Source organism: Haliaeetus leucocephalus, unplaced genomic scaffold (genome assembly GCF_000737465.1).
Source record: "Haliaeetus leucocephalus isolate CR32 unplaced genomic scaffold, Haliaeetus_leucocephalus-4.0 Scaffold161, whole genome shotgun sequence".
In the NCBI taxonomy this organism is placed as follows: Eukaryota; Metazoa; Chordata; class Aves; order Accipitriformes; family Accipitridae; genus Haliaeetus; species Haliaeetus leucocephalus.
In genome coordinates, this window is record NW_010972597.1 from 821,552 (window position 1) to 849,531 (window position 27,980).

Sequence of the window (27,980 nt, forward strand, 5' to 3'; positions counted from 1 at the left end):
GGCTAGACGTGCGCTGCCAAAATGGGTTGATTCATGCCACGTCTCTCCGCGTGGCGTTGTATTGGATGGGGGAAAAAATGACTTGTCAGACAGAACCTGCCCAGCTGATTCTTATTTATTTTACTGCATTTTCTTGCAAGGCTTTTAAAGCCTCCAGTTACTATATAATTTGCAGACCGGCTCCAGCCAAGCAGATCCGTAGCTGAAGGCTGTGACCCTGCCAAGGACTGGTGAAGGTAATAGGTTGTTAAGCCTGCATACAGTGGGATGCTTCTCTTTCCGCTTTTTTCCCCCCTTCCTGTAAAATGATGGGCAGTCTGTTTTAAGCACCACCTGTGTCACAGTCTGCTGTCCCCTTCTTTTCTCCTGGCTGGGATGCCAATGAAGAACTTCCTTTTCATCTTAAAGGGGTTTGAAAGTTGGGTGTTAGGGTCTGTTGCTGCTGTCTGCATCTCCTTCTGGAAGGCTCTTACCTGTCTTTTAAACAATTTTGGTCCTGCTGGCAGGAATACACCATCTGCAGAGCCTGTGAAGGATGTAATTTCTCGGATTATCTTTTTTTTTTTTTCCGTTGCAAGGGTTCCTGTAGTCATTACATCAAGCTCAACCCTGATGATGCGAACTACTTGGAGGTGTGTCCAGAGGAGAAGCTCCTGTGGGCTTAAACCCATCTACAAATTTGGGAGGGGGAAGGAAGAAGATAAGCAGAGAAAACTCATGGGGAACTGGAGCTCAGAAAAGCTCAGCCTTCCCGGCAAACACTCCTTTCTAGTTCAGATGGGCCTTGTGTGAAGACTAGTGGAAATCTGAGTTTCATTGTAAATTCATTAGCAACATTCCCATTCATTTCAGTGGAGCCAGGGTTGTGTCCTCCAGCTAACCAACACTGTAAGCCCGTGCCTCTTCCTCTGGATACGCATGTCTGCCTTGTGTCCCCCAAGCCTGCTTTTCCAGGGAGCCCTTTCCAGGTGAAGGGGGGGAGGAAGGCATCCATCTCTTCCCACAGCTGTCCCAGCAAGCCACAGGCTGGTCCGCTCCCGGGGAGCTGCACCCCAGCTCTGGTGGGGTTCAGAAGGGTGGTCACCAGAGCACTTGCCGGAGGAGGAGAGGGCTGCAAGTGCTTGGAGGGACTGCCTGGATTTGCTCCTTTGGAGACACCGACAGCCACAAAGCCTGGCTACATCCAAGGGCAGATGCATCCAAGCCCGGGCTGCGCTGGCACCAGTGAACTTCTGCACTAGGGGCAGTTGTTGCTCTGTAGGAATCAGCATCTGATGCTTTTAGGTTTGCAGAGAACCTGCTGGCTGGAAAAGCTTTCTTGTTTGTGGGCGAAAGTATCAAAATTATGTTAAATGTAGGTGTCCTGCACAGCTGGAGGCGAGGGTGGGTGGACAGTCTTGTGGGACAAGGTCCCCGGGGGTCTGCCAGCACACCACGCTCAGGGCAGCCTGCAGCAGTGGCAGAGTTGAGCGTGTTGGGGCAAAGTGGCATTTCCTCCTTTCCCTGGCTTTCCCCGGGGCATGAATGGCATTTTTTGAAACCTAAAGGCTTCCTACAGAGAGGTCTGTCTGGTATGGGAGACGTGAACCTGAGCTCAGGCTTGGATGTGTCCCTTTTCTGTCTGTAGGAGCTTTGGGCTGGTTATTGTGTTCAGTTTGTTTTTCTTCATGATTTTTTTTTTAAATCAAATTTGATAATGCTCGTCCAAGTAAAGGATAATGAAAATTAAGTAACTTGCCCTACCTCTTACACAGCCACTGCTGTGTGTAGTTAGTAGTTTAATGAGAAATGAGGCAAGGCAGAGCTCATTTTGCTTTCCAATGACCAAGCTAGCTCTGCAGGAGTTAGAGTAAGATGGGATAGTAATTGGGTGTGATGTTGTGGTCTTTAGGGCAAGACTACAGGAAATTCATTGTATTCCTTTGAACAGGATGGAGCCTTTCACGTGATTTTTTTTTTTTTTTAAGCTTTAATTCTCTAATCTCGATCCATTATCTAATAGCAAGAAGACTCCCTAAACTTGGAAATGTATTTCATCTGCTTGGGAAGCAAAAGACTCCAACTTGGTCTGTCTGGGGAGCTCTGGCTGTCCCCCTGGTGTGGGGCATCTTGTTTAGCAGGTGTTGGGGCTTGCTGTGCCAAGGGCAATGCATTGAATCCCCTTTTAATTTGTATTAGGGCTGGAGGGTTTTTGGTTGCAGTGTTCTGCTGCTGTTGTCTCACCTCCAAGCTATGTTATGGACTGTGTAGTGCTTGCTGACATGGACCTCCCCCAAACTTCCCTTCTGCTGTGTCTCTTGTACCTGAGAAGTCACTCCAGAGCAGCTTTTCACTGTGTCTTCCCACTCGGTGAAATCCGTCTGTAGGGACGGTCTGTCATTTCGTCTGTCCTGGCTCCTTGCAGAGCTCACTGGGATTTCAGAAGGAATAAGAAAATATATTTAATGTCAGTGGCTTTACATCAGGAGAACTGATTACTACTTTTTCCTTCATCCTGATAGCTTTTCTCCTAGACTTTTTAGGCATGTGCAGAGTATAATTTATTTTCCTCTTGAATTTAACAGCTTTAAAAGGACTAAAATCAGCAGCTGGTTGGAGTTGTGATTGGGGATGCAGAAACTTTCATGCCCTTCTCTTCTAGAGCAGATAATGCTTCAGGTGCAAAGGAGATTGGAGAGCAATCTGCTGCACTTTTGCAGCCAGGGTCCTGTTTCAAGCCCTCTAGGGTAATGTTCTGGGATACTCTTTTTAATCTCACATGTGACCCTCAGCTTTTAAAGAGCGCAGCTGAGTCTGCTTCGTTACCTTGCCAAGTTTGAGTTGCACGTGCTGTGGTCCACAAGCCTGCAGAGTGTCTTTGCTGCTGCTGCACTTCTCCCTGATGCTTTTAACCTGGTTTCAGTGCAACACCCCTGCCTGCTTTTCCCTAAAAACTTCTTGCCCTGTTTTAGCTAAATTTCTATGGGGTAGAAACCCTACAGAATTAATTTTCTACTTGGTGGAGAGATGGAGTCCTAAGTTAATGACTCACCCCGAGGGAAGACAGATGGGACTCTGGCAGCCCGTGAAGGGTAGAAACACTATGTCTGGTGGCTCATCACTGGAGATGATGAAGAGGTTGTCGGTGTATTGCCACAGGGTGGTAAGACTCAGGGGATGCAGGGGATGACTCAAAGTTGGGCTGCAGTAGTTACGGTGTCCGCAGCACAGCTCACACCCGCACCCTGCCCTTACATCTGGTGTGGAGGCTGTGGGGCAGTGGAACCACCCGACGACCCACGGCGCAGGTGGGAGAGCCTGCGGATGAGCTACGGCACTGCCATGTGGAGCGGGTGACATCCTGGAGCATCCCTGACGTGGCTGGACGAGGAAGTCCATGGAGCCTGGCATTGGCTTGCTCATCACCTGCGTGGGCTCCTCGCTGTTGCATGCTGGAGCCCCGGGGGAGCGTGAGCTCTTTTCTCTGAGGCTCCTGCAAGACAAAAGGCGGAGTGCTGCAAACCACAACAGCTTCCACTCTAAAAATACCATAAAAGGCTGTGTCCTTAGAAGCTGGGCATGGGAGCAGTTCCCACCCACATTACTGCAGCATGAGTCACTAGGCTATTGCAACTGCTCTCCAAGTGGATGCCCAGCTGAAGATGCAGTGAGGAGCAGAGGGAGGAAGGGGAACCGCTCTTTAGTGCTGTGGAAGTGATGAAGGGTTACAAAGAAGAGGATGACACACAGGCACACATGAACTCGACTAACTGCCGGATGGTTTTGCTTTCGTTAGTATTTTTTCTTGAGAACTTCCAGCCATATGCTGCTTGCTGATGATTTGAGCTTAAGATGTTTTCAGTCAAGAGTCTTCTGAATATGCAGAAACACCCCGTTTGCTTTTAGGAAGCACAGTAATTGCCACATGAATAATATGAAGCTGGAAAACCCCTCTGACATGGAAGTATGTTTTACTTACTCTCTTTAAGCAAAGTTTTTCTCTCCCTATCCTCCCTCCTCATCTTCATCCTTCTCTCCCCTACCCTGGTGCAGAAATAGGCTGCGCTTCCTTGTGACAGATGCTGTAAAAACACATCTCCCTTAAGTTACCTGCTCTCTTACCTGTGCTTTTTATCCAACATGCAGGTATTAGGGAGTAAATTTGGGTTTGTTTTGGTTTCTTTCCTGAGACGCCACCCACCTGCCCTGGCCCCAGCGATGGTACAGTTATTGTTTTCCCTTTTCCTTCCCTTCTGCTTGACGAAGTCTTGGCTATCGGGGTTTACTGGATTAAGTTTGTCAGTGGGAAATTCTATAAAAAGCTTCCTTTATTTAGACACCAACCCAGTAATGACATCATGTGGGCACGTCTTCCAAGTTCCTCCGGGCTGAGTGGATGGAGGGAGGTGGTGGCCGTGAAGCTGAGCCTTGCCTCTTTCTTAATGCATCTCCGTGGTCCTGCTCAGTGGCTGTCCTTCAAAAGAACCCCAATCCTCCTCCGGGGGGGTCCCCCGGCAGACTGGTGTGTCTCCTTTAGCCAACTTTTTAACAGTATAACATAGCTGTGGTTGTCTTCCTGCTCATCGCTTTCAGGTTAGTCCTCGAAGTGCTTTTTGGTGGGTATTCACCCTGACTTGTCAGGGAAGCAGGAGGCTTGCACACTCAGTATCTTTGATGCTGCTAAATTTTGCATCAGGCCAGTTTCAGATGACTTTGACAGGGGAGCAGGTGGACTAAAGGTATGAGGGAGCAGGGGAAATGGGCACTTAGGAGATGTGCTGCTTGTTTTATGGTGGAGGGAAGGGGGCACCTGGGAGGGACAGCAGGGCAAGAGTTGGCCACCAAATTAATGGACTGACAAAATTATATTTGTGTGTGTGATTTCTCAAAAAAAAAGTATTGTTTTGAGCATTTCTGAATGGGGGAAAGGTATATATTTGTTAAGGGTTAGAAAGTAAAGAGTGTGACCTGGGCAAGGTTTTGGGACCTTCTGGAGAAGTTATTCCTGGATTTCATTTACATCTTTGGAGGAAAAAGCGTGCTGTGGTATGCTAACCTTCCCCTTGTACGTGTTTGGTTTGCTGAAATGTTAGCACAGGTGTTCCCTTACCCGCCTGCAGTAATTCTTGGGTATTTTTCTACGTGATCAATAAACCAGAGCTTATTTAAGCAATGAAGTGGTACAAACTGTTTGCTGGGGGCCATTTAATTGACTCCATTTAGTCTGCTCATCCTACTTTTGTAAGGAAGCCATCAGATTGCTGTACATCATGGCTATTTTGCTGTCCACTAGATGTCGATTACACCCTTTAGGGCTGGGAGGATTTTCGGCAGCATACTGAGTAACCAAGTTAGTCTGTCCATAATGCAGATTTTTCCAGTCCTGCCTAGGATTTGGGTCAGGCGAGAGGCGGTTTCCAGCCCTGTGCCAATGCTTCCTCTGCGCTGCTGCTCTGCTTGTTGATGTTATCTCCTTCCCACATTCTCCACCTCGATACTCTGAAGTATTAAAAAATAAAAATAAATCCATATTGCACAAACACTCTGCAACTCTGTATGGCTGGCCAAAATACTTTGGTCTCTTTAGAAAGTTATTTTGCAAAGTTAGGTGGTGCTAGAAGAAAATACAGATTTGCAGGTGCCAGATTCAGACAGTATCTTACCATCAGATGGCACAGAAAAGTGGGATCTTTGAGGAAACAACCAAGGTCTTTTCCCAAGGTCTCTTGTTGTGTTCCCGGGCAAGAAAATCCAGTGTTCAAAATACCACCTTAATTAAAAAACAAACATACATGTTTTTAACATTGGGAAGTGATATCTGATAATGCTTTCTCTAAAGAAGGGGTGTGGGGATCAGGTATTTTTAGCTGCAGCTATTCTCAAGTTGTTGTTCTTTTATGACCTTCTCTTAATAATGCATTTCTCTAATGCTTTCTTTAAAGTTTTTGTAGTTCCAGAAACTTTTTCAGCCAAAGGCATGTTGCTGGGGGGAGGAGAAGAGGGAGGAGCAGCCCACAGGCAGGAGAAATATTGAAATCTGTTTTCTGGTGGATTTTGGTGCCTAAGAGCGTGTGATGTTAGAGTTGGGTGCATCTCATGAGGGACCTTTCCCAGGTCAGAGGAGTGGCTTGCACTTCAGTGTTTCCCCTGGCTGCAGCAGCTGTAAGATTGCCAGTTAAAAGCACTTGAGAATGGGATCAAAAAACTGAATTTGGACAAGTTTAAAAGGTTGGAAGAGGAAAGCTTGGACAGAGGAATGACATGCTGATGGAGATGCTGTAGTGCAGGAATCTCATGGGAGGGCAGGCATAAGTAATGGCAACTTAAATTTCAGGTCTTCCTGTAGTGGTTTGGGCTGTGGCTGTCTGGAGACACTTGGGACTTACCTGTGAATGTCTCTGAGATGGTAAGAAAGCCAACAAATTCCAGTGTACAACCTGAAGGTCATCTTCATCAGTCCATAGGCTGCTGGACTTGCCTGATGTCTACGGACTGAAAAGCCAGCACAGATCTTTGGGATCAGGTGAGCTGGTCCTGGGCTTTTGCAAACATCAAAGTGGCCATGAAAAAGCTTCTTAAAGAGCAGTGCTATAAAAAGCAGGAGGAGAAGAAGGGCTTTGAGGTTGGGTTGCTGATGCTATCTGTCTCTTGGTAGTTACCAGCAGAGATGGTCGGGCTTTCCAAAGTGAACTGCACAGTTAGGTGTTTCTCTGCGCTTGCCTCTGATGACATCGGGTGAGGAAAGCAATTAAGCTGCATGTAAATAATAAACGCATGCCATGTGAACACGGGCAGGAAGAAGGACAGGCAAGAGGTGTCTGTGCTGCATTGGCGGTGTGCCGCTGCATCGCAGTGGGCATCAGGGACGTTGATGCTGGTGGGGGGGCTGGGGAAGGTGTCTGGCTTGGGCTGAGCCTGGGGAAGGGACAAGGAAGGTGTTTAAGTGGTTGTTTACTTCTTTATGTAGATATTTTTTTCTCAGTACCCAAATCGGTGATGAGGAGTTTCTGCTAATTGCCAATAAATGAAATGAAGGAAACATTCCCTGAGCTGAGACTGTTTTGCTTGCCAGCAAGCCCTTTCATGCTGTGGTGCCTTTTTAATGACCACAAGCACTGTCAGAAATGACAGCCCAGCCTACTGAAGGTGTTGACACCACACGCGGTCACTGGTCCAGCCTTGGGTCAGGAAAAAAAAAAAAAGTCACTGCTCCCCGAAGCACTGAGCCCACATCCTGCAGCTGCCAGCGGCGAGGAGCAGGGCTGCAGGGGTATGGGGAGGCTTGCAAGGCCTGTGCTGCTCCGGGGCTGGGCAGGACTTGCCATGGTAAAGAGAATCTTGCTTGGAAGAGGTTATGGATCATTTAACACCAGAAACTTGCCAAAGTGGTCTTTGTTTTTTTCTGGTGTTCTTGGACCAAGAATTTATTTACTTTGAAGCTCATATTTTCAAAATCTGTTCAGTCTTAGGTGGAGCCTCATGCCAAAGCGATTGCCAGAGTTAAGACCTGAGCTTTCCTCTTCTGGATGAGACCTCCTGCGAGCTTTCACCAGTAGATAATGCAGGGCTAGTGCTGAGCTCCTGCAAGAGCGTGTTGTCTGCGACTCCACATTTTCCCTTGCATTGGTTTCGGGGTATGGAGTAGCTGTCTGGGTAATGCTTTCGTTGCAGGGAACCACCACGTGGGTCTAAAAGGTGTTTGGGCTTGACAACAGCCATCATGGGCAGATTTTAATTAGGAGTTTGCAAAGTGTCAGCTTGGGTTGCAGTAGTTGAGTGTTTAATATCCTGAATAATACTTGGACCTTTGTTGCCCTTCTTAGTTTTAGGACCTGACACTTGATACTCTGGTTGCTTAAAAAAAAATAAAATAAAAATAAAAAGTGACCAAGCATGTGCATGCATTCAGTGCTTTTTTGGGACCTGTAAGCTTAGCACCGCATTTCCACGTGACACCTGTGTTTAACTCTGTGTCGCTCATTGGCAGGACCACCATGGGCTTAGTGCCTGGCGCAAGAGTGATTCTTTTGGTTGCTGAATAAAAGAGCAGCATCAGCAAGAGTGGAAGTTTCATCTGGGTGGTTTTGGGGTGAAACGTGGTGATAAGGGATCTGGCAGGAAGGAAGTGCAGTGCATAGTGAGAAGAGAGAAACAGCAGATACTCAGAGTATGATACAGCAGATGCTCAGAGTGGGCAGAGTATCTTCTGGAGATGATCTGCAGCTAGAAAACAGGGACAGCTACTTGAAGCCAGGTCAGCGCTGCAGAGTTGGTCCCATCTCTGCAGGCCAGGCAGCTGGAGCATCGTCTCCTGACGGAGGAGGTGCTGGAGCGTGCGGTCCCCAGCAGGGATGGGGAGGGCAGGACCGGGCTGTGCCTGTGTCTGGGCTGGATTTGCCAGGGGGGCTCAGAAGGGTCTCTGTCCCAAATCACCCCTTGCTGCTTTTTGTTGGGAGCAAGCCTGTTATTCTACTGAAAACTCTTCCGAAATGAGGAGGGGAGAAACAATCTGGGAAAGCAAATATTTTCTGATAACGGTGAGCAACAGTACAAGCTTTTGTTTTCTGTCAATGGAAGGAAGTGGGAGAAACATGCAATAGGTTTAGCGCAGTGCAGGAATTACTGCTGCAAAAGAGATTTAGTGCTCGCGCTCCTGTAGTGGGTCCTAGGAGAGGGTCCGGTGGGGAGATATCCATAAGGAGAGGATAGGCTGCTCAGAGCAGGTGGGAAAGGCACTGCTTTTGTTTTGCTGCAGCTGTGCATCTGTCTGAAAGCAGGTGCTAAAGGAGGGTCTGCGACCAGTGGACCAGTGAGCTGAGACAGGAATCCAGGTCCAGGCTTACAGGGGAAATGGGAACCGGGAAGACGAACTCCTTGGTTTGTACTCGGCCAGGACAAGACTGAAGCAACTGTGCTTTAAATTAAAGGCTCCTCTCTATTATAAAGATGATGATAAAGAGTGAACCAGCTCTCATCTCTGCTCTCTGGAAAGGATCCTTCCTGCTGAAGGACTTGACATTTTGTAAAAAACAGAATGCAGAAAACTCCTGTGCAATTGCTATTCTATTTTGAAGTCTTATCCAAAGGCCTGCAGGCATGTTCTAACTTCAGCATGCATCTTATTCTTTATGTTGGCCCCACTCTTTACTTTAGGGAAAAAAAAAAGGGATTTCTTCGTGCCTTTCATATCAAAACACCCTCCACTGCCCTCAGATGCTTATTTATTGACAACTTCCCTTTTCCAAGCCTTCTTGCACAGGGCTGAGCCCAGTTGCACTTTGGTAGGATGCATTCAGCCCTCCCAGGTTTTGATCTTGGAACAGGAAGATTCCCACTTCCCAGGCTGCGGAGGAAATAATCACCCTGCTTGCAAATGTCTTCTGTAGCAGTTAACTGAAATTTTGTGTTTATAAATGAACTGTTTTAAGTGAAGGTGTTTTAAGTGAACTGTCTAGTTGTTGTTTTGTTGGGTGAATGTTAAAGCATTTTTAAGACAAATGCATCTTTCAAGTTGAAATTATCTTTTTTTTTTTTTTTCTTTAGCTGAGCGTGTCTTCAGCTAAGTAAGACTGCATCTTGAAACACAGGTGATACTTGAGTTGTGTTTGTTTCCTGGGGAGAACAGCACCTGCTGCTGCTGCTTTTATGGGCAGCCTTGCATGGGTCTCTGTCGTATCAAATGCTTGTCTTGAGAGCCTGTGGCAGTGATGTAATCTACTTAAACTTCTCCCTCTGCTTTTTATCTCATCTGAGATGGGGTTTTGTAATTTTTTTAGTTCTTCCATGCATACTGTCACTTTCCCCATGCAAACTCCAGCCTTCACTGGAAGAACCCTTCTCAAACATTTTCATTAGTGGACTTGAGCCTGCTGTGGTCCCCTTTGACTTGCTTTTATCCCACTTTCGTTGCTGTCCATTATTCACATCAGAAATGCTGAGGACATGGTAAACAGTAATTGTAGGTAATAGATGTACTGCAGTTTTGAGCATCGGTTTTTCTGAAGTGCCTTGTGTTGCTTTCTCAAGCATATTTGATTGAAAGTGCTGCCTGAATGCCTCCGAAAAACTAGAAATGGAAAGATGACATCCTGTTTGATGTCTGCCTGTGTCGCCTGGCTGACTCGGTTTTACATCCCCAAGGGCACTGGGCTCCATGGTGGCACCTGTGGGTGCAGGTCAACAGCAGACCTGCTCGGGGCTCTCCATGTACCACGTGGAGCTGGACTCCACACATGGGGTTCATTGTGCCACGCCTCCACCTCTGAGTCCCTCGTGGGGTAAAACGAGGGATGACCCAGATGATGCACTTGAGCGTAGCGTTCTCCCCCCAGAAACCATGCTGAATCCGTGCCTCTTCCTGATGCTGTGATCATCACAGGAGATTTCCAAACCAGAGGTGGGAGATGCTGAGTCAGCAAACCTGAATTTCTGGTTGACTGACGTTTGAGGTGGCCTAGGGATGCTGGGGGCATATGACATTACGTGGTGGTACGTGCCACGAAGTGTGGCAGTACTCTGCCATCTCCCAGATGGAGGGGTGCGTGCTGGGGGCTCACCCTCACTGCTGTGGGTCAGGGGAAAATGCTGCCATTTTGATAAAGCCCGTGAGACGGCAGCGTGGTGACATGAGCAGTCCTTGCCGAGCTCTTTGGAGGCTGGCGTTTAGCTAATTAGGGAATACCCCAAGAGCTGAGGGTGCGCTTGCAAGGAAAAAAGTGTTGTTGGGAGCTTTGGGTGAACGTAGGGCTGGTGAAGGAAGTGGGAAGACTCATTTTATCCTCCAAGCAGACATGCAGCTGTGCCAGCTGTTCACACCCACTGCACTGGGGACCAGCATGGCTTTGCTCCGGGACTGGGGACTCTCGCTGCAGTGACGGGGAGATGGGCTCTGCACTTGCACAGGGTTGTGGTTGGCGGTGTGGGCTCGGACCGCAGTTTTGGGACCACTGGTTTGGCTGCTGTTGATGGCCCAGAGCTGATGCTGATTGCCATTGGTCACTGCCCAGCATGGCACCTCACCAGCTGCCCGCTACCAGCACTAGGGCTTTGCCAGTGGCCGGGAGAGTCGCATCCTCTCCCACACTTAGCTCTTACCAGCATCCAGCACCAGCCCGCCCGGCTGCGTTTCCACTGCTCCCTGAGCATCTTTTCATTGCACTTATATCTAAAGTACGGAAACTGTTATTGCAGTAATACAGCTTACTCCAAAATATCAGTGCCATTTCATTTTCCCTGCTTGGTAAGTTGCATGTCTCAATGGATCCATTTTTAGTGTCAGGTTTAGTTTTACGTTGACCATGGTAAAGTGGTAACAGCCAAATACATTGTGAATTGTAAGATGTATTTTGGAGCCCTGACCAAATGACACAGATGTTGATTTCAACTATTAAAAAAAAACAAAAACAAGAACCCTTGAGTTATTTTTACATTGACTCATAAGGTGGCGAGCTGCTTTTAACAGGGTGTCATAGAATCATAGAATGGTTTGGGTTGGAAGGGACCTTAAAGATCATCTAGTTCCACCCCCCCTGCCATCGGCAGGGACACCTTCCACTAGACCAGGCTGCTCGAAGCCCCATCCAACCTGGCCTTGTGTCCTGGTTTCAGCTGGGATGTAGTTAGCTGTCTTCCTAGTAGCTGGTACAGTGCTATGTTTTGAGTTCAGTATGTGAAGAATGTTGATAACGCTGATGCTTTCAGTTGTTGCTCAGTAGTGTTTAGACTATAGTCAAGGATTTTTCAGCTTCTCATGCCCAGCCAGGGCACCTGACCCAAACTGGCCAACAGTGTATTCCATACCATGTGACGTCCCATCTAGTTTAGGAACTGGGAAGTGGGGGGGGGGCAGGGATTCGCCGCTTGGGGGACTGGCTGGGTGTCGGTCGGCGGGTGGTGAGCGATTGCCCTGTGCATCATTTGTACATTTCAATCCTTTTATTACTACTGTTGTCATTTTATTAGTGTTATCATTATCATTATTAGTCTCTTCTTTTCTGTTCTATTAAATCGTTCTTATCTCAACCCAGGAGTTTTACTTCTTTTCCTGATTTTCTCCCCCATCCCACTGGATGGGGGGGGAGTGAGTGAGCGGCTGCGTGGTGCTTAGTTGCTGGCTGGGGTTAAACCACGACACCTTGAACACTTCCAGGGAGGGGGCTGCCGGGCGAGCCATGTCCTACATGACCATTGTTGTTTCGTAAGCTGAAATATTACATCTGCCTTAAGTCTTCACCTCCAGTTGGATTTTATAAACATATTTTCCATGAAGGGAAGAGGGGGGGACTTCTTGTGTGAACAATTTCCTCAAAGGGAACACAACCATTAAATTTTCTTGTTTATATAAAAAGCTGCTTTTGCACAAAAAAAATAGCAAAAATTCCCGCGACTGTTCAGTTGGGGTAATTTTAGGAGTTATCAACAAGCAAAAAGGAAGGGAAAGGTTATGTTGTAATTAAAAAAAGATTGCTTTCATACTCCTTAAAAATTTTGTGTATCCTAACGCTGTCCTGCATATGGTTCAGGGCTGTAATAGAGCTTTGGGAGACATTTTCTCAGTACTTCCCAGTGTCGGATCAAATACTTCTTGTTCCCCTGAAGTTTTCCGTTACCAAATATGCCTGTGTGGGGCTTTGGTAGAAGAAAAGAAGTTAACAACAGCTCGCCCATTAGAGTCCACAGATGCTGTTTGAAGGTAATGCAAGTCCAAGGTACTGCCAGCAAAGCGGTCAGGGAGTGTCCTCTGCAGAGGCTGCCAAATACAAATAATTTACTGCATGGTGTTCTGTGTTTGGAGGCGGTTTGAGCTGATTAAACTTATTACAGCAGTTGAAGGAATGAGGATGGTACTTGGAGAACCTCATTTAAAATACATATTTTCCTAGGGGATGGCCATTAGTCTGGGTCAGGGTCAGGCTAATGGCTCAAGCTGCCTCCCCTCCTAAAAATGGGGTGCAGCCAGCAGCTCTGGCAAGTGGTGCAAGACTCCACATGGTCAGCATAGGTCTCACTTTAACTGAACTTATATGTCTGTAACTTATAAATCATTCGCCTTGATGATTATTTTGGGTGAGTTTTACACGGACAAGCTGCATCTTGTTAGTGGATTTTTAACTTCCTACCCATTTATTTCATCGGCTGTCCCAGTGACTTTATGTGATAGTACGTTTGTTATTTCCTTATTTGTGTTTCTAAAAAGATGCCGCCCCTCTGTGCCAAGGAGAGCAAGGACTGCTGGCAGCACGATAGCTTCTTTTTGCATCCTTGTTCCTTTGGTTTTGGCTAGTGACCATTGCTAGCTCTGCAGTGCCCAGGGTGACATCTTAGGTATCAGCCAGGATGCGTGTCTTCACCCCGCTGCTTCGGGCACACGTTAGGTGTGGGTGGCCTCTAGCTGGCTGTGGCCGCTGAGCCGAAAAGCAGGAAAAGTTTTAAACAGCAAAAGGAGATGCAATAAGAGCTTTTAGTTTGCCTAAAATAGCCATGTATAGCTGGAGACAAGAATGACCATGGGGATGGTAAAAAGGAGGAGTAGCATGTCCTGTGGTGTTGCTACATGGACTGAAAAGAATAAAATAACAATATTTTGAGAGGAATGCATGTCCAAGTGGATAATGACCATCGTTGTAGCTTCCTTTAGTTTATGGTTAAGGAAATGTAAACTGCTCTTCCAGTCTTAAGCAAACAGAAGAAGCTGGTTCCTAAGCTCCATGTTTATATAGTTCCTTTCCAGGTCAGTGCATCACCTGAAAAAAGGGGATTTGCCCCCCTTCGCCGCCCCCCCCCCGCTTTTCTGGCCTTTTTATAGACACTGGAATGGAGGAAGGAGGGAATGCAGAGAGAAAATTCGTCTTGAATTCCCAAAGCAGCACATGCACTTTTGCATTCTTCAGTTTACTTCTTCTCTTTTTTAAATGAGAAATCATTTAAATAATGGTGCTTTAAAAAAAAAACCAAAACAATTTGTGCACCTCGGGGTTTTTTGTGCCAGTTTTTGTTTGTTTGGGTTTTTTTTTTTTGCTATTGTTGTCTGGAGAAGATGAGTTTCTGTCAAAAAAAGTTTAAAAAAAAATGTTTGGATGCTCTTTTATTTCCCATGAGATCTAAAAATAGAAGCTGATGAAGAATTGCTGGTAGACTCACTGTTCTTCTCAGAGGGTTTAGCTTATGTCTAAAGCTGCATCTTCTGACATTGCAACAGCTGAGCTTTGCAGAAGCACCAAGGCTGAGCTTACTGAGCGTAAGCAGGGAGGAGAGCAAATGTCTTTATCAGCCCTCTTGCTTCTCTCCTCCTGTCTCCATCCTTGGGCAGAAGAGCCCAAGGCACAGTGCAAAAAAATGTGTGTGAAAATGAGAGTGAGAGGTAAGTGCTGGGAGCACAGGAAGTATGGTGGCGAGAGGGTTGAGGTTTTATTTACTGGCAGCGCTGGTGTGCATGCTGGTAGTATTGAGGGGGGTGGATAGCATGTAAATGCAGCATTACATGGTTTTTTTAGTTATTTCTATAACTAAAAGACTTGGCCAATGTATTTAGGTTTCATGGTGTTGCCATAGTCTAGTGGCAAAGTATTATCATCGTTGTGACCACAGCTTGCCATTGTACTTTAAAAGCTTGGGGCAAATTGGGAAAACAGAGGGAAATGTGTGTAATCTGCATTATAATACATGTAAACCACATTATAATCTACTCAGTGATAACGTATATATAATGTAATCTGTGTTACAGGTTGCTTGATGATAGAGGTGGCCACCTCTGAAAGGGTGTGAAGTCTTCTGCACTTTGGGGTCTCTGAGTCATTGTGTCTGGGTGCTGGGGGGTGGGGGGGTGACAGCAGGGAAATTTGGCATAGGACAGCCCAGGAACATGGGGAAAAGTCCATTCACAGGTGCTTCTGAGGGGGATTGGAGGAGAGGTGGTGTTATTAAAGTGGCTGTTCATGACGAAAGCAAGCTGTGCTTCCTCTCCCGGGCATTGGTGCACACTTCCCCCTCCCGGTGCTTGCTGGTTGCCAACAGAAGCGTTGTGCTTTGGGGTGATGTCTTGATTTCACACTTGTGAAACCAGCGCCGTTGCTTCTCTGGGTTGCTTAAGGTGAGAATGAAAAACTTGTTTTAAAAAAATGATAGCTGTATGTTGAGCTCTGGTGTCCTTCGAACGGCATTAGCTGTTTGGATGTATTGGGTCAGAACTGCGGGTGCCAGGAGGTGACTTAGGCGGTGCCACTAATGCCAGCTCTTCGGCTGTGCGAGCTGGTGATGGTGTGCTACTGGTCTTGACCTGACCGAAGTCCTATATGCTGCATCTCCCTTTCCCCCCAGCTTGTTCCTGGAGGAGTGGCCTGGATCCCCTATTGCATCCCTTCTTGGTGGCAACATGATCTTAGATCCGCTGAAGTTGGGTGTCACACTGTGCCTTTGGCTTGGGCAGGGGGCATGTTCTGCCTGCTGAGTTGCCGGTAGCATGTGTGTCTGCTGGTACAAAGGTGTGATGGACTCTGAGATCTACATGGGAAGCCCCTCCATCCCCTGGCACTCAACCAGGCCAGAAAATGGGCTAAAACACAGCCCCTGCCGCAAACCAGGTGCTGGGTTATGTCTGAACTGAGCACCCCTGGAGAAACCCCCGCGACAAGATGATGTTGTGCAGCTGAAGGCATGCAGGCTGGCATGTATGGTCAGATAGTTGTAAAATTCCTGCCCAGTCCCAAACAAAATCCCTATAACAAGTCCTCTGTATTAGCGCAAGTCCGTGCTGGGCTGGGCTTATGCTGTGAGCTGGGTGGGGAGGAAACTCATCCTGAAAAACCCACCGAATCAACAAAATCAGAGCACAACCCACCCTGAGGGTTTTCTTGCAGCACAGACAAGCGTAGTTTACTTTCTGCTGTTGGGTGCCCTCCCGTTACAGCCTGTTCCTTCCCCACCAGGCTGAGGGCTTGCTGCCCGCTCCAATGGGACCTGCCTTGCCTCTGCATGCAAAGACCCCCTGCGCTGGTAAAGGATGGTGCCACCACCATGCCGGAACTGCAAAACTTACCAACTTCTTATTTCCTTCACAGTGAGCCCAGGGGAAGAGAGAGCCCGCGTGGAGATTACCTCCCGCCTTGCCTTTTCTCCCAGCCCCTCGCAGTGAGCTCTCAGGTGCTGGAGGAGCGGAGGGGAGAGCTGCCACACTGAGCTGGGGCAGCGCGGGTGAAGCGAAAGGGTATTTGACTGGTGGGCTGCAGCAGCTGGGGGTCCTTGCCACCCCACGGCGGAGACAACCAACTCCTGCCAGGTAGATGCCCGCAGGGGAGAGGACAACTCCAGCTGAACTGATGCATCTCGGCACCTGATACCAGGCTCAGGTAAGGACATGTTGCTTGGAGCCAGGTTGAATTTCCACGCTCCCTTCTCTGACCTCACAGACCACCTCCGGAGCAGGTGGGAATCGCCCCAAGAACCATCATGTGCTGTGGGTATACGTGCTAATAAATCAGCAGGATCTCGCGTGCGATGATGCTGGATGCTCTGGCTTGTTGGGTTGTTGCTGGTGGTATCAAAGTGAGTTGCAGTGGAGGTTCTCACTTGAGTGTTCCCAGTGCCTCTACTAAGGGAGGTGAGTGTGTTTTTATCCAGCGCAGTTTCAGATACGATGCAAGTTTAGTGGGACAGGAGCGCGTTTGAATTTTCGTAACACATCTGTGGCTCATATAAAGTGATCTATGGGCAGTCATTTTCAAAGATAAGACACTTAAAACACAAACCTCCTTGCAATTCAGCTGGCTTATGGGTCCTCATGCTCCTTAAAAAAAAAAAAAAGCTTGCTTGTGTGCTCTTGAGTTTTTGTTGTAGTCAAGGAAATAAACATGCAAACAGGATCTCCTGTATCTTGGTTCATCCTGCTTGATAGTAATTTCATTCCTGAAGTCATAATTCACTTTGCGAGTGCAAGTTTGATTTCCTTTTCGGTAGCAGGGTTGTAAGCGAGTGCCGGATTTGGGCTAAGATCGGTGATGTGCAGCCTGGCGACGTGTTTTTTTGAAGCTGGTGCCTGGGCAGGGCGTTTGAGTCTGGGTTGGCTAACAAGGGAAGAGCTGCGGATGGGGATCAGCAGAAGTCCTCGATGCAAGCGCCTTGAGCGTGTTGCCCATTTGGGGATTGAAATTTGGGTTTCTGGTCAAAAATACTGCGTCGGCTGCGATGCCGGAGGTGGGGACGCTGGCCGGCCTTGCACCGAGACCTCGGGAGCAGCTCGACTTCTGTGTGGGGAGCCGGCTCTCCTGAAGCAGAAACTCTGCCCGTGGCTGGCGGCGCGTGGCCCTCACTTCCCTTCCTGCTGCGGCTCGTCGACGGCCCGCAGCAGCCCGCAGCTCCTGACGGACGCCTTAGGAGGCTTTGAGCTTTCCTGGGGCTGTGGCAGTGATCGAAGCAGACCCAAAGCCGTGCTCGTTTTGGCTGTGCTTGGTAGGTCCTTACAGTGGTGTAACCCCGCGGCTTTGCTTTTGAAAGGCTTTAAGCACGTGGGAGAAGAGCTTCTGATGACAGCTCCCCTCAGCTCGCTGCAGCCGACTGTGCCCCCCGAATTATACCAGGCAACCACGACGGGGCCTTTGCTGCGAGCCGATAGCCTGCACGGTTTGAAGCATCTCGAGGCGCCTGTTCCGTGCACTTAATAAAACCCTGATAGGGTTTATTCGGCTTTTCGCAGCTTGCTTCAGCCGCTTTGCAAGCAGACTGTTGCACCGCTTCGCGTGGCCAGGTTTATTCCAGAGCGTGCAAGCGCGTGAGCCACTGTTACAACTACTAGCAGCTTTACAAGTGAGAGCAGTGCTTTGCTGGGAAGTGATACAGACTCCACACGTGCCTTGTGTGAGGGTCTCACCTCTTAGCACATGTTGTATAAGCGTTTCCACTTGCATGGATGAATAAGCATTTCCTTTAAGCCTGTTCCCCAAAGGAAAAATTGCAGGCTTATGCCATAGACAGCTAAAGACATAAAATGTTGTGTTAAAATGTGCTTTTAAAATAGAACGTGAAACAGGAACGGCAACTTGTTGAGTTTCAGCAGTGGTGGATGTGGTTGTAGTAAGTGTGTACCTTTTTTACTTTATTCCACAGCGGTAGTTTCAGTCTGATACAGGCCAGCGTGGTGTTTAAGTACAGTGTGTCAGTCAAAACCTTTTTTTTTTCTTTTTTTTTTTTTTTTCCTTCTCCTAACAGCAGTCTCTATTAGTCGTTAACTGGGCACACTCAGGACTCCAACACATCTTCACCTAAACTCATTTCTCCTTTTTCAATGACCTTCTGCTTGCAATAGCATGCAGAAAAGAAATTATACATGTTTCTGTGGGCTGGGGTGCAGCTGGACAGGAGAAACGTACGGTGCTGTGAAAGGTTACTGAAGCAAAAATGCAAATTTTAGAAGTTTTGCCCTGAAGATGGAGCATGCTGAGCAGGGGTGCACGTGGTTGCGATGACTCTGCTTGGGGTAGGTAACTTAAGATTTTGTAACTCAATTGGCTGTATGCCTGCATCATGCTTGCCTTTAATGTGCTCTAACTGGTGGATGCAGCGGGAACGGAGAAATAACCAAAACGTGGTCTGTCATCTCAAGTGTCTTGAGTAGGTACTTTTCTACAGTATAAAATATTTAAAAATTGGGTTCCAGAATATCCCCAAATCCAGCCCAAGGCTGAGAACAAGGTGCTATGCTGTACTCCTAAAAGGAGGAGATTTTACTGATATTTTCATTTTCAAAAGCCCTTCTGCCCGGTGACACTGGATCTACAGCTCACCTTGCAGCAAAATGGTGAAGTCAAGCAATACAGTCTGGTGGTAGTGCAGACTGACAGTATAAAACCTGTGTAAAACCAGTATAAAAGCATGTAAAACTTCTGTACTTTCCTTGTAAGGAGGCAGAAAGGGCTTGAAGAGACTGAAAATTCAGGAGCTTTGGCTCAGGTGGGTTGCTTGGTAGCATCACCACAGCTATTCCATTCAAAGGCTGGGAAACTGCTTTCTGGCCAAGGTCCCAACAGCAAAACCGCTTTGCAAGGTGGGCTCGGAGCAGTTGGATCTGGAATCACATTTGCAGTGAATTTCCAAGAGGGCATCTCAAGGTGTGCTGATGTGCAACCACCCGCAGGGACCATCGGCTGAGCCTTCGATGTCTCAGCTCCAGTCCTTAGACCACATCCATTTGCATTTTTGATGGATTAAATTCTGCATACAGGTCTCGCGTCCTGGTGGAGTTTAATGGAAGTTTGTCCTTGTTTCATATAAATGGAGCAGTGGGAAGGGAGACAAGGACCTGGTGGCTGCAGATGTGGCCTTGGCAAACAACCTCAGTGGAAAGAGGTGGTGGCATCTGTGTCTTCTGCAGGTACCGGCACAGGGGGAATGAACCAGGCAGGGTGATGGCCGATGGGTTTATAGGCGGGAGACATTGTCGTGGATGGGGGTGACAGAGGATGCGTGTGCATCCTGCCCCTGGGCCATGGGTGATGCTGCGTTCCTCTTTGGAGCAGCGAGCAGGGTTGCAACATGCGGGTGGGGTGACTGCTGGCCAGAGGTTCTCCACAGTCCCGGCCAGACTGGTCCCGGTGGGTACCACCTCGTGTGGGGCAGTGGGAGCTCGGCAGATCTTACTGGGAAAATACGGGGGCCTGGGGGGAGGGTTGCAACCGTAAATCTGATTTATGGATAACAGTTTTTACACTGAGTCTTTGGATTTTTGAGGCAGACACCTTCTTTCCGTTGCCAATACTTGAGATCTCAGCTGGCAAATTAATTTCAGTAAAGTTCTTCTCATCCAAAATTTGGATATTTTATTTCAGGTTTGCTGTTGGCTAGATAGTGTTCAAAGTGGGTAGGCAGTAACATGCATTTTCATTAAGCATCTTTAGGCTTACTGTTGCTGGGATTCATTTTTACTTCCTTAAATTGTAAACTGGAAGCTGCAAGTTTTAGTGTAAGATGACAGATGATGGGGTTTTTCAACTCATTCTTTTTAAAAGGAACTAGTTGGTAACTTTGTTTCCCAGCTGAATTTAAGTGTGCATGGCTTGGGGCTTTCTGTTGCTGATATCCTAGTAAATTTATCTAATATCATTCTTGCATTGTTCACGGTTTCTTACCATTTGTGTTCATAGCTGCTTCACCTTGTGTATTTTTCATGGGGAAAAAAACCTCTGTTTGCTGGGAAAATAGAGTACTCACAGGAGAAAATTGGGTGGCAGGCTTGGGAAAGTCATTTGAGTGGTGTATTTAAAAAAAAAGAAAGTTATCAGTCTTATATAGGTATATGGAGAAGTGTGGCAGGTACAGTCTGTGCCTATTTATAGGTAGCCTATTTATATCAGGGCAGAATGATGTGTTTCCTCAAACTCTGCAGAAAATAAATTGTCTCAGTAGTTTTCTTATACACGAGGTGTTATTTCCCTCAAGCAAATGCTATGACTTCATGGTGTCAAACTACTCTGGAATCCAAGTATGTGCAGAATTAAATAATAAATATATCCAACTTCAATATCTATATTTGACATAGGCTGCTAGAGAGCTAAGCTGTATTCTGTTCCCTCTCCAGAGTACTTTGAAAATCACCTAGTCAAGCACAGCATCGCCTTTGTACGCCAAAAAGCTGCAGTATTGTGGTCAGACGCCGAGGCCAGTGCAGCCACTTGCCTTCTCCCTCCCTCCCTCCCACTGCCATCAACCATTTTCTCTGCTTTCAAGTTTTTTCCTAAATTTGGACTTTTGCGCTGTTCTAGTAGAAAGAGAAAACAAATGTGCACATTCCAGGCATGAGATGCAAAACTGGCTCCTTTGCACCAGTCTGGCCTTTCTGGCTGCAGAGAGGCTTTTACAGAGGCAGATGCCAAAATACATGTGGTCTTGCTGCTGTTTTCTGCTGTGTAAACCCTCCCATGTTACCGAGCCGCTCTTCCTTTGGTTATTTTATTACAGAGTGTGGTCAGAGACGTTCAGAATAACTTCCACTTTGTAAATGGCTTGAAAAATTGCCCATTTATTTTGACATAAAGTTTATTTTTTCCCTCCAGCCTGCAGAATATTTGTATTTTTAGCAGCACATTAAGGACCTCATTTGAATTCTTTGGCCCCATAACAACCAAAAAACAATGTCAGAAGTGGGGGAGTGAATTTCCCTGAGTTAAACTTCATGGAAGAAAGATGTGAGAAGAAGAAGATGCAGATATATTAGATGACACCGTAAGACAGTTACTCAGACCTTGCTACTTTGAAAAACGAAGCTGTGATTAACATGTATTGAGCAAAATTCATGGGAACATTTGAAGTAAGAGCTGCAGCTTGGAAAAATAAGAGAACAAAATAAACTTTCATATTTCTATCCTTGTGTTTTGATTGTGGAGTCAATAACAGGGAAAGGTACACCCGTTCCTGCCATGAGTTTGAAGAGTTTCCTTTTTTTCAGGTGTCTGCATAGGTGAGTGTAAAGCAGTGAAATGCCTGTGCTGTGGGCTGATAACATCTCGTGAAAGAGCTGCCCTGGTAGCCCTGATTATTGCGTGTGGTTTAATATTTCTATCACACTGCTGGCAACTGGGAGCAATGGCTGCTTTCAAAATGAACAGTTAGGGAAAGATGGATCTCCCAGCTGTCTCCATCTGTGCCTGAAAGACACAGTGGCAGCGAGCAGGTTGCATTAAGGAGTTGGTAAGATGAGACAAATAATTGCTTACGGATGTCCGAAGGTGCAGAGAAGTGAGCTGAGCCTTGGAGAGCACTGCTGCTTTTGCTCATCATATCTCCCCCAGTTGTTTTTTTTTATTGCTCATATTTTTATCCCTCAAGGAAAAATCACATTCTTCAGATCATTCCAAGTGCAACGCCGTTGGCTGCTCAGGCTCATCCAGTGCCAAGCACTGCTGCCGAGATGCAGCTTCAGCCAGAAGCTGGGGTAGCATGTCCAACGAGAACCCTTCAGGTTCCTCCTGAAGGGAGGTCAGGATGGCCCCTGGTGTCCATTATAGACTGCAACGGCAGCTTGGAGTAAACTTGTTCTTGAGCAGCTGTTGCACAGTGTTTTATCAGTGGGTAGCAATGCTCCTCTTCTCTGCAAGGAGGTGGTCACCAGCACTTTGGGAAAGGACTAGAGCACAGCAATGCAGGATTTGCTTTCCAGCTTTAGACGCGACATGTCATCCTGAGCAGCGGTCAACCTGCTCTTTTTTATTTTCAAAAGTCTTTTCAAAATTTTGTAATTTCTTGTGGGAGGCTTTCAAGTCTGTTCTGCTAGGGGGATCCCAGATGGTCCAGGGAGCTCCTTTCAAGCCCTACAAGAAACCTCTGGACTGTATTATTGAAGTTGTTTAGCTTTCAGATGTTCTGGGTAAATCACTGGATCATTCGTAATGTGACAGTGGAGAAAATGTTTTAAGGCTGTGGTGGCTCTTAGCAGTTTTTTCCCAACCCTGCTGAATCTTTTTACAGCAGATAAAATAGGCAAAATCTCCTTAGAGCAGGCAAAATGCAGTCTGCCCCTATAACAAGCTATTCTAAGAGGCTTTATACTCTTAAGTGTTCAAAAACTTTTCCAAACACTAAGCCACTTGCAACTGTGGACTAAAATTATTTTACCTTGCTGTTCTTGAAATGCATAGTATCTGTCTGGGACCTGGGGCAAGTCAGCAGGACTCTGAAGGATGGAGCCATGTAGGTGATAAACACAGCATGACTTCCCAGTGCTTATCCTGTCTGCACTGAGTAGGGTTTATAATTCATAGCAGAAGTGTGGGAAAAACTTAAAACTATTTTTAAAAGCTTTAAAAAAAAAAAAAAATAAAAGGCACCTAAGCACTGGGGAAGGGGAGCAAGGGGAAGATACCAGGAACTAGTTATGGCTTGACAGGGAGGATGCTCCTTTGGGCTGGTACAAGACAACACTCAAGTTGCGTTTGACGTGGGAAATTATCTTGCTCATACGTATGTGTATATGACAAAGCAGAGCAGTAGGCACAGACCTCAGGGAGCTAGACCAGGTCTTGTTTAGACCAAGACTGATCCATCTCAGAGTAGATGGGAACTCTGCGGTCATCTTGCTGCTGTGTTGTTTTTCTTCTGGGGCTGTGTATAGAAGGTAATCATCTAGAGGCAAATTTACCTGTTGCCTGCACACTTCAGCAGACAAAAACTTCTCCTTTTAGTTTCTCCTTTGATGTTAAATCTGCCTTTGGATGCCCCTTCAGAGCATCTCATGGCTTCACATCCATAGCTGAGGGCAAGAGCGTGGTGGTTTGCTGTCATCCACACATGCTATGCTGTGCATCGCCCAGCTGGCACGTGACCTGTGCAGTGCAGGAGCTCTGTGGCTGGTTTGTGTGTCTTGATTTAAAAGCACAGTGTCTTTCATACAGGCATGTCTGTGCCTAAGAACAAAGGCACGGCATCTTGTCTTCCAGCAGACGAGACTCCCCCTTGCTCAAATTCCTTTGTGTCCCTATGCAGGGGACAGGGGAACTGGTAGTCCTGCTGCATGCAGGCAAGCTCCATGCACGCTTTGTGCAGGGGCTTTTCAACCTCAGCCTGATTTTAGCTATGGGATATGGCTGGAAGCTAAAGTTGTCAGCAAAGGTTTTTTCTATTAGCACTTTCCTAAAGTATTTCCCATACTGTGTACACATTTACTTATCTCCTCCCCCCTTCCCTCCCCCTTTCTTTTTTTTTTTTCTTGCTTTACAGCTTCTGACATGAAGAAAGATATAGAGTCTTTAATAGCCCAGGAAAAAGCAGAGATCGTTGCCAAGTATGAGAAGGTACCAACCTTGATGTTTTTGCCCGACATGCTGGCTGGGGCTGAAGCTATTCAATCGACCAGGAATGCTTCAAATAAGGACTTTTGCCTCCCTGCAGGCATCACCCCAGGAACCCTCATGCCATCAGGCTTCATGCCAGCTCTCCCTGCCTGCTTCTGCCTGCACATCCCCTCTCATCACGTCCCCAGAGTTTCTCGCAGATCCCATGTACGCTAAGCACAGATACCAAAAAGTCCTGGGCTTCTAGTGCTTCAGTGCTCCCTTAACACCACAGTGGCTTATGCCTGACAGCACTGGTTTCTCTGATGGACAGCCGTTCCCAGCCTGTAGCAGAGGCACACCGGGGATACTGGATAGGCTGAACTTGTGCATTTTTCTCTTGCCTGCATTGTATTTGTCTCTTTAGAGCAGGTTTTGGCCTTCTAGCATGTGGGGAGGGAGGGATGCGGGCACTTGGGCATTCCCAATGCTGGGGCCTGCTCACGGGTGTCCTTTCTGCTTTCAGGGCAGGCAGGAAGGAGCTCAGATTGACCCGTGGGAAGATGCCGATTTCACGCTGTATAAGGTTACAGACCGGTTTGGATTCCTGCAGTAAGTCCTCCTGCCCTCTCCTGTCCTCTCTGACCCGCACGTCTGTGCAGACCATCCATCTGCACCAAGCGTGGCAGACCCAGCATCTTCCCTATAAGCCGCTCCATGCCTTGGCTTGATCAATCCCAAATGCAGGAGGAAAGACTAGATGTGCCTCCTCCCTCAACCACACGTGTTCAAACACTGATGCTTTGAATCTGCTGCAAGGCAAGGCTTAGGAATGGTTTCCCGTCACAAGCTTGGCGTCTGAAGGTGCAGGCTGGTGCTCCCCTGCCTCCGTGGAGGCCTGCGGTGTGTCGCAGAGGGAGAAGCTCTTGTGGTTGCCCCTGATGGTTCAGGGAGGTGTAGGAAGAGGTGAGACAAGATACCCGAGTTCTCTGTTCCTTTAGGAAATCCCCATCCTAAGTGAGATGCCGAACAAAAAGTTATAGTAGTAGGTCTTTTGTGTGCGGGGGGGGGGTTGAAGCAATGGCTGTCCAGAAATCCATCCCACCCACCCCCACCCTTTTAATTGCTGATCATGTGCTTATTGAAGGGGAGCTTTATGACCAGGATTTCCAGCGATGTCCAGTGCTTGATTATCCCCCAGCAGCTCCCATAGGGTGGTGGGGTTTTGGCTGGTGCTTCTTGTGCCTCTTCCTCCTCAGGGACAGCTGTAGGAAAGTCACGAAGCCCCCAGGCCATATCTCCTCAGGTGCCTGAGGCAGTCGCTGAGCTGCAGCGGGCCACACTCCTCCACACCCTTTCTTGCCCATAGAGTAACCGGTGACCCCCTTGCTTTTCCAGTGAGCAGGAGCTGCCGACCCGCACCGCCTTGGAGGAGAAGGTGAGAGCTGCCAGCTCTGTCATTGTGGGTATCGGATCCTTATCGCCCTGGCTGGGAGGGGATGGTTTTTGAGGAAACGGATGTGCAAGCGAGAGCGAAGCAGGCAACCAGGGTGCACTGGTCACTGCTGTTCACACAGAGGTGGGAGTGCTGCACGATGCTCAGCTGTTGGAGCCTTTATTTTGCTGGGTCAGGCATCTCCCATCCTCCACGCTGCACTGAAATCGCACCTTTTAAAGCAATTCTGGGCTTTTTCCTCTCTGCTTTGGCACAGTGTTCAGCAGCTGTGGCTTGAAAATGGGTTTGCTCGTGTGGCGGAATGTGGTAGAGGTTGCAGGTAACCATCATCTCCCCTGAGCTGGGAGCATGTCCTCTGTTAGGATCCTGCTAACTGGGACTAAATAGCATCTCGTTTCTGCCAATCTGATACGATGATGCGATTTGAGGCTAGCTGAACCTGCAAAGATTTTTGTTGTCAAGGAATACTCATCTTGGAAATGCTTTCTCTATGTTAAGGCTGTGTGTCTTCGTTTTTACCAATGCTGCTTTAATTACCACGAGTTGAAATCACCAGTTCTTGCAAGCACCTGTGGATTATTCCCACCCGCAATGCAAGGTCTTTGCGTAGAAGTTTAAACCTAAAGAGGATGAAGTTCTGTGTCTTCAGAATGTATCTCGTGGGGCTTTTTTCTTAAATTTGTCTTGTCTTCTTCCCCCTTGCACCAGCAAAAACAGCAGGAAATCGAACGTGTGGACAAGTGGCTAAAGATGCTGAAGAAATGGGGCAAATACAGAAACAGTGACAAGGTAAGGAGGAAATGAAAGAGCACGTGTCTGGAGGGATGGGAATGGTGCATCCTTCTAATGTGTCAGGCTTTTGAAAAGTTCATAGAGAAACCAGAGATCACTGGAAAATACTGCCTAATTCTACCTGTTAGTCTTTAATACTTTAAATCTTTCCTTGAAGTTGCTGGGTTACCAGTCAAGGGAAAAATCCTGTTCTGACTAGCATAATTTTAAAAATTGTTTCCTAAATGCTGCTGGCGTGTTTGCACTTCTGCTTCCCTGTGCAAGCAGGAACACAGCAGAGATGTTCATGTGCCCAGCTGGGTCCCTGCCCTGAGAGCAGGGGGCGTTGCATGCTGCAGGTCGCTTCTATGTCTCCACCACCTGGGAATGGCGTGGGAGATGTGACTGATAATGGTCCAGCTGATGTTCCTCATAATTTTCCGTGGAGGGAGAACTATTTGTCTAGGACACCACCTAGATTTTGTGTTTTGGTCCTAGCTGTGCCTCTGAGAAGCCCCCAAGGTGTTAGATTGTGCGCACCCATCTGTGGAAATCAAGGATGGAGACAATAGCCTTGTGTGTTGGCTTTGGTGTTCAAAATAAGCTCTGCACCAAACGCCACTGCAAAATTGAGTTGGTTTTAATAAATAATATTTGTAATATGTTCCTGTTACAAACCTCTTGAAACGAAAAACCCTTGAACCTAATGACAGGACCCTTGCTGGGTAAGGAGAGGAGTATTACGCCTGAGCTGCTCTGCTTACAGCACTCTGCACAGGAGAGGGCTGAAGCCCAGTGTCACCTCGTTGCCACAGCCTCTGCAGCCTCCTTGTTTGGCTGGAGGAGCAGGGTGTTTGGCTGTGTTGCTTCTAGCTCCTTCTGAGAATCCTTGGGAGAAACTTGAGCTCGGTTGAAAGGTTGTGCGGAGGATATCGGCATAGCTGCAGGGTGGGCATCAAGCAGAGCATCTCCCTCGCCCGGCCATCCAGAGTGATGTCAGGTTCACCCAGCCAAAGACTAGTTGTAGTCTCATCCTTTTTTAAAAAAACCCAGCAAAATCTTACCTTCGTTACAGCAGGGATGGGATGGAGATGGACTTGGGGTTTTATAATTGTTCTGTTCACTTCAGGGTGGTTCTAATTATTTTGTTTATCAGTGCTGCTCCATGGGCAAAAACGGATGCTCTCCCATGGCTTTGGTTTTTCCAATTAGAAGTTAGCACTAATTGGTTAGTGGCCTTGTGGGTAAAACACCAAATTCCAGCAGAGTGCAGGGAATCCCTTCAGGTCCTGGGGGCTGTTTGGGATGGGTAATGATGAGTGTTTTTAGTATGCCTTGGCTTCCCTGGGTCAGCCAGTGGTGACAGACAGGATCCGGGGTGAGGGATGTGTGGAGTGGTAGTGATCCCCATCTGTCTTTTGGATTTACCCCGATAATTAGCGGGTGTGTTAAGCATGCTGCAGCTGATGTCGCTCAGGTCTGCTAGATGGCAAGGGGCTAGACTGGCAAGCGGGTTTTGAGGGTCTTTGGGTCAGAAAATCACAGAGCTCTTGTAATGGAATAAATGATGTTATTTATAACAGCCCGTAAATGGTTGATGACTCTTGGGCACAGACGTGGCATTGTCCCCGTGCTGGGGGACTGAAAATGGCCACCCCCCCCCTCCCAGCAAATGGAGAAGCAATGCTTGGCCCCAGGCAGGGAAGGAGGAGTCTGGTGACCCCGGGCAGCAGAAAGGAGCTTTGGTTTCAGTCCCGTCCAGCCTAACACCCTGCTGCCTTGTGCCAGTGCAAGTGCAGGCAGGAAGGTCCGTGCATCAGAGAAGCCATGCAGCGTTAAGTGCAAAGATCCTGACAGGCACAAAAAAAGTGCTTTAAAAAAAATAATAAAATTAGGTTGTATCCTTCACCTGGATGTGCACCCCCATGCTCTTGTGTCAGGAGCATGGAAGCTGCTCGGAGATTCCTGCTGCCACAGGTCGGTGCAGCTCAGACATAGCATTTCAGGGGCCTTTTGCTGGGTCA

General features: G+C 47.6%; 1 protein-coding gene across 5 annotated transcripts in view; it reads left to right on the top strand.

Annotated features, from left to right (window-relative positions):
- Window positions 1-27,980, top strand: part of LOC104828685 (USP6 N-terminal-like protein) — a 73,950-nt gene that overhangs the window by 18,982 nt on the left and 26,988 nt on the right. The window contains exons 2-6 of one of the 5 annotated variants that reach the window (XM_010562549.1): window positions 16,035-16,322; window positions 23,677-23,750; window positions 24,256-24,341; window positions 25,128-25,167; window positions 25,894-25,974. In XM_010562549.1, coding sequence (XP_010560851.1) covers window positions 23,685-23,750; window positions 24,256-24,341; window positions 25,128-25,167; window positions 25,894-25,974 — 273 coding nt within the window. In that variant the 5' untranslated portion in view covers window positions 16,035-16,322; window positions 23,677-23,684. Of the gene's footprint in view, window positions 1-16,034; window positions 16,323-16,348; window positions 16,574-21,369; window positions 21,422-23,676; window positions 23,751-24,255; window positions 24,342-25,127; window positions 25,168-25,207; window positions 25,309-25,893; window positions 25,975-27,980 lie in introns of those variants that run through there. The other 4 variants (XM_010562548.1, XM_010562551.1, XM_010562552.1 and 1 more) reach the window with 4 other exon arrangements.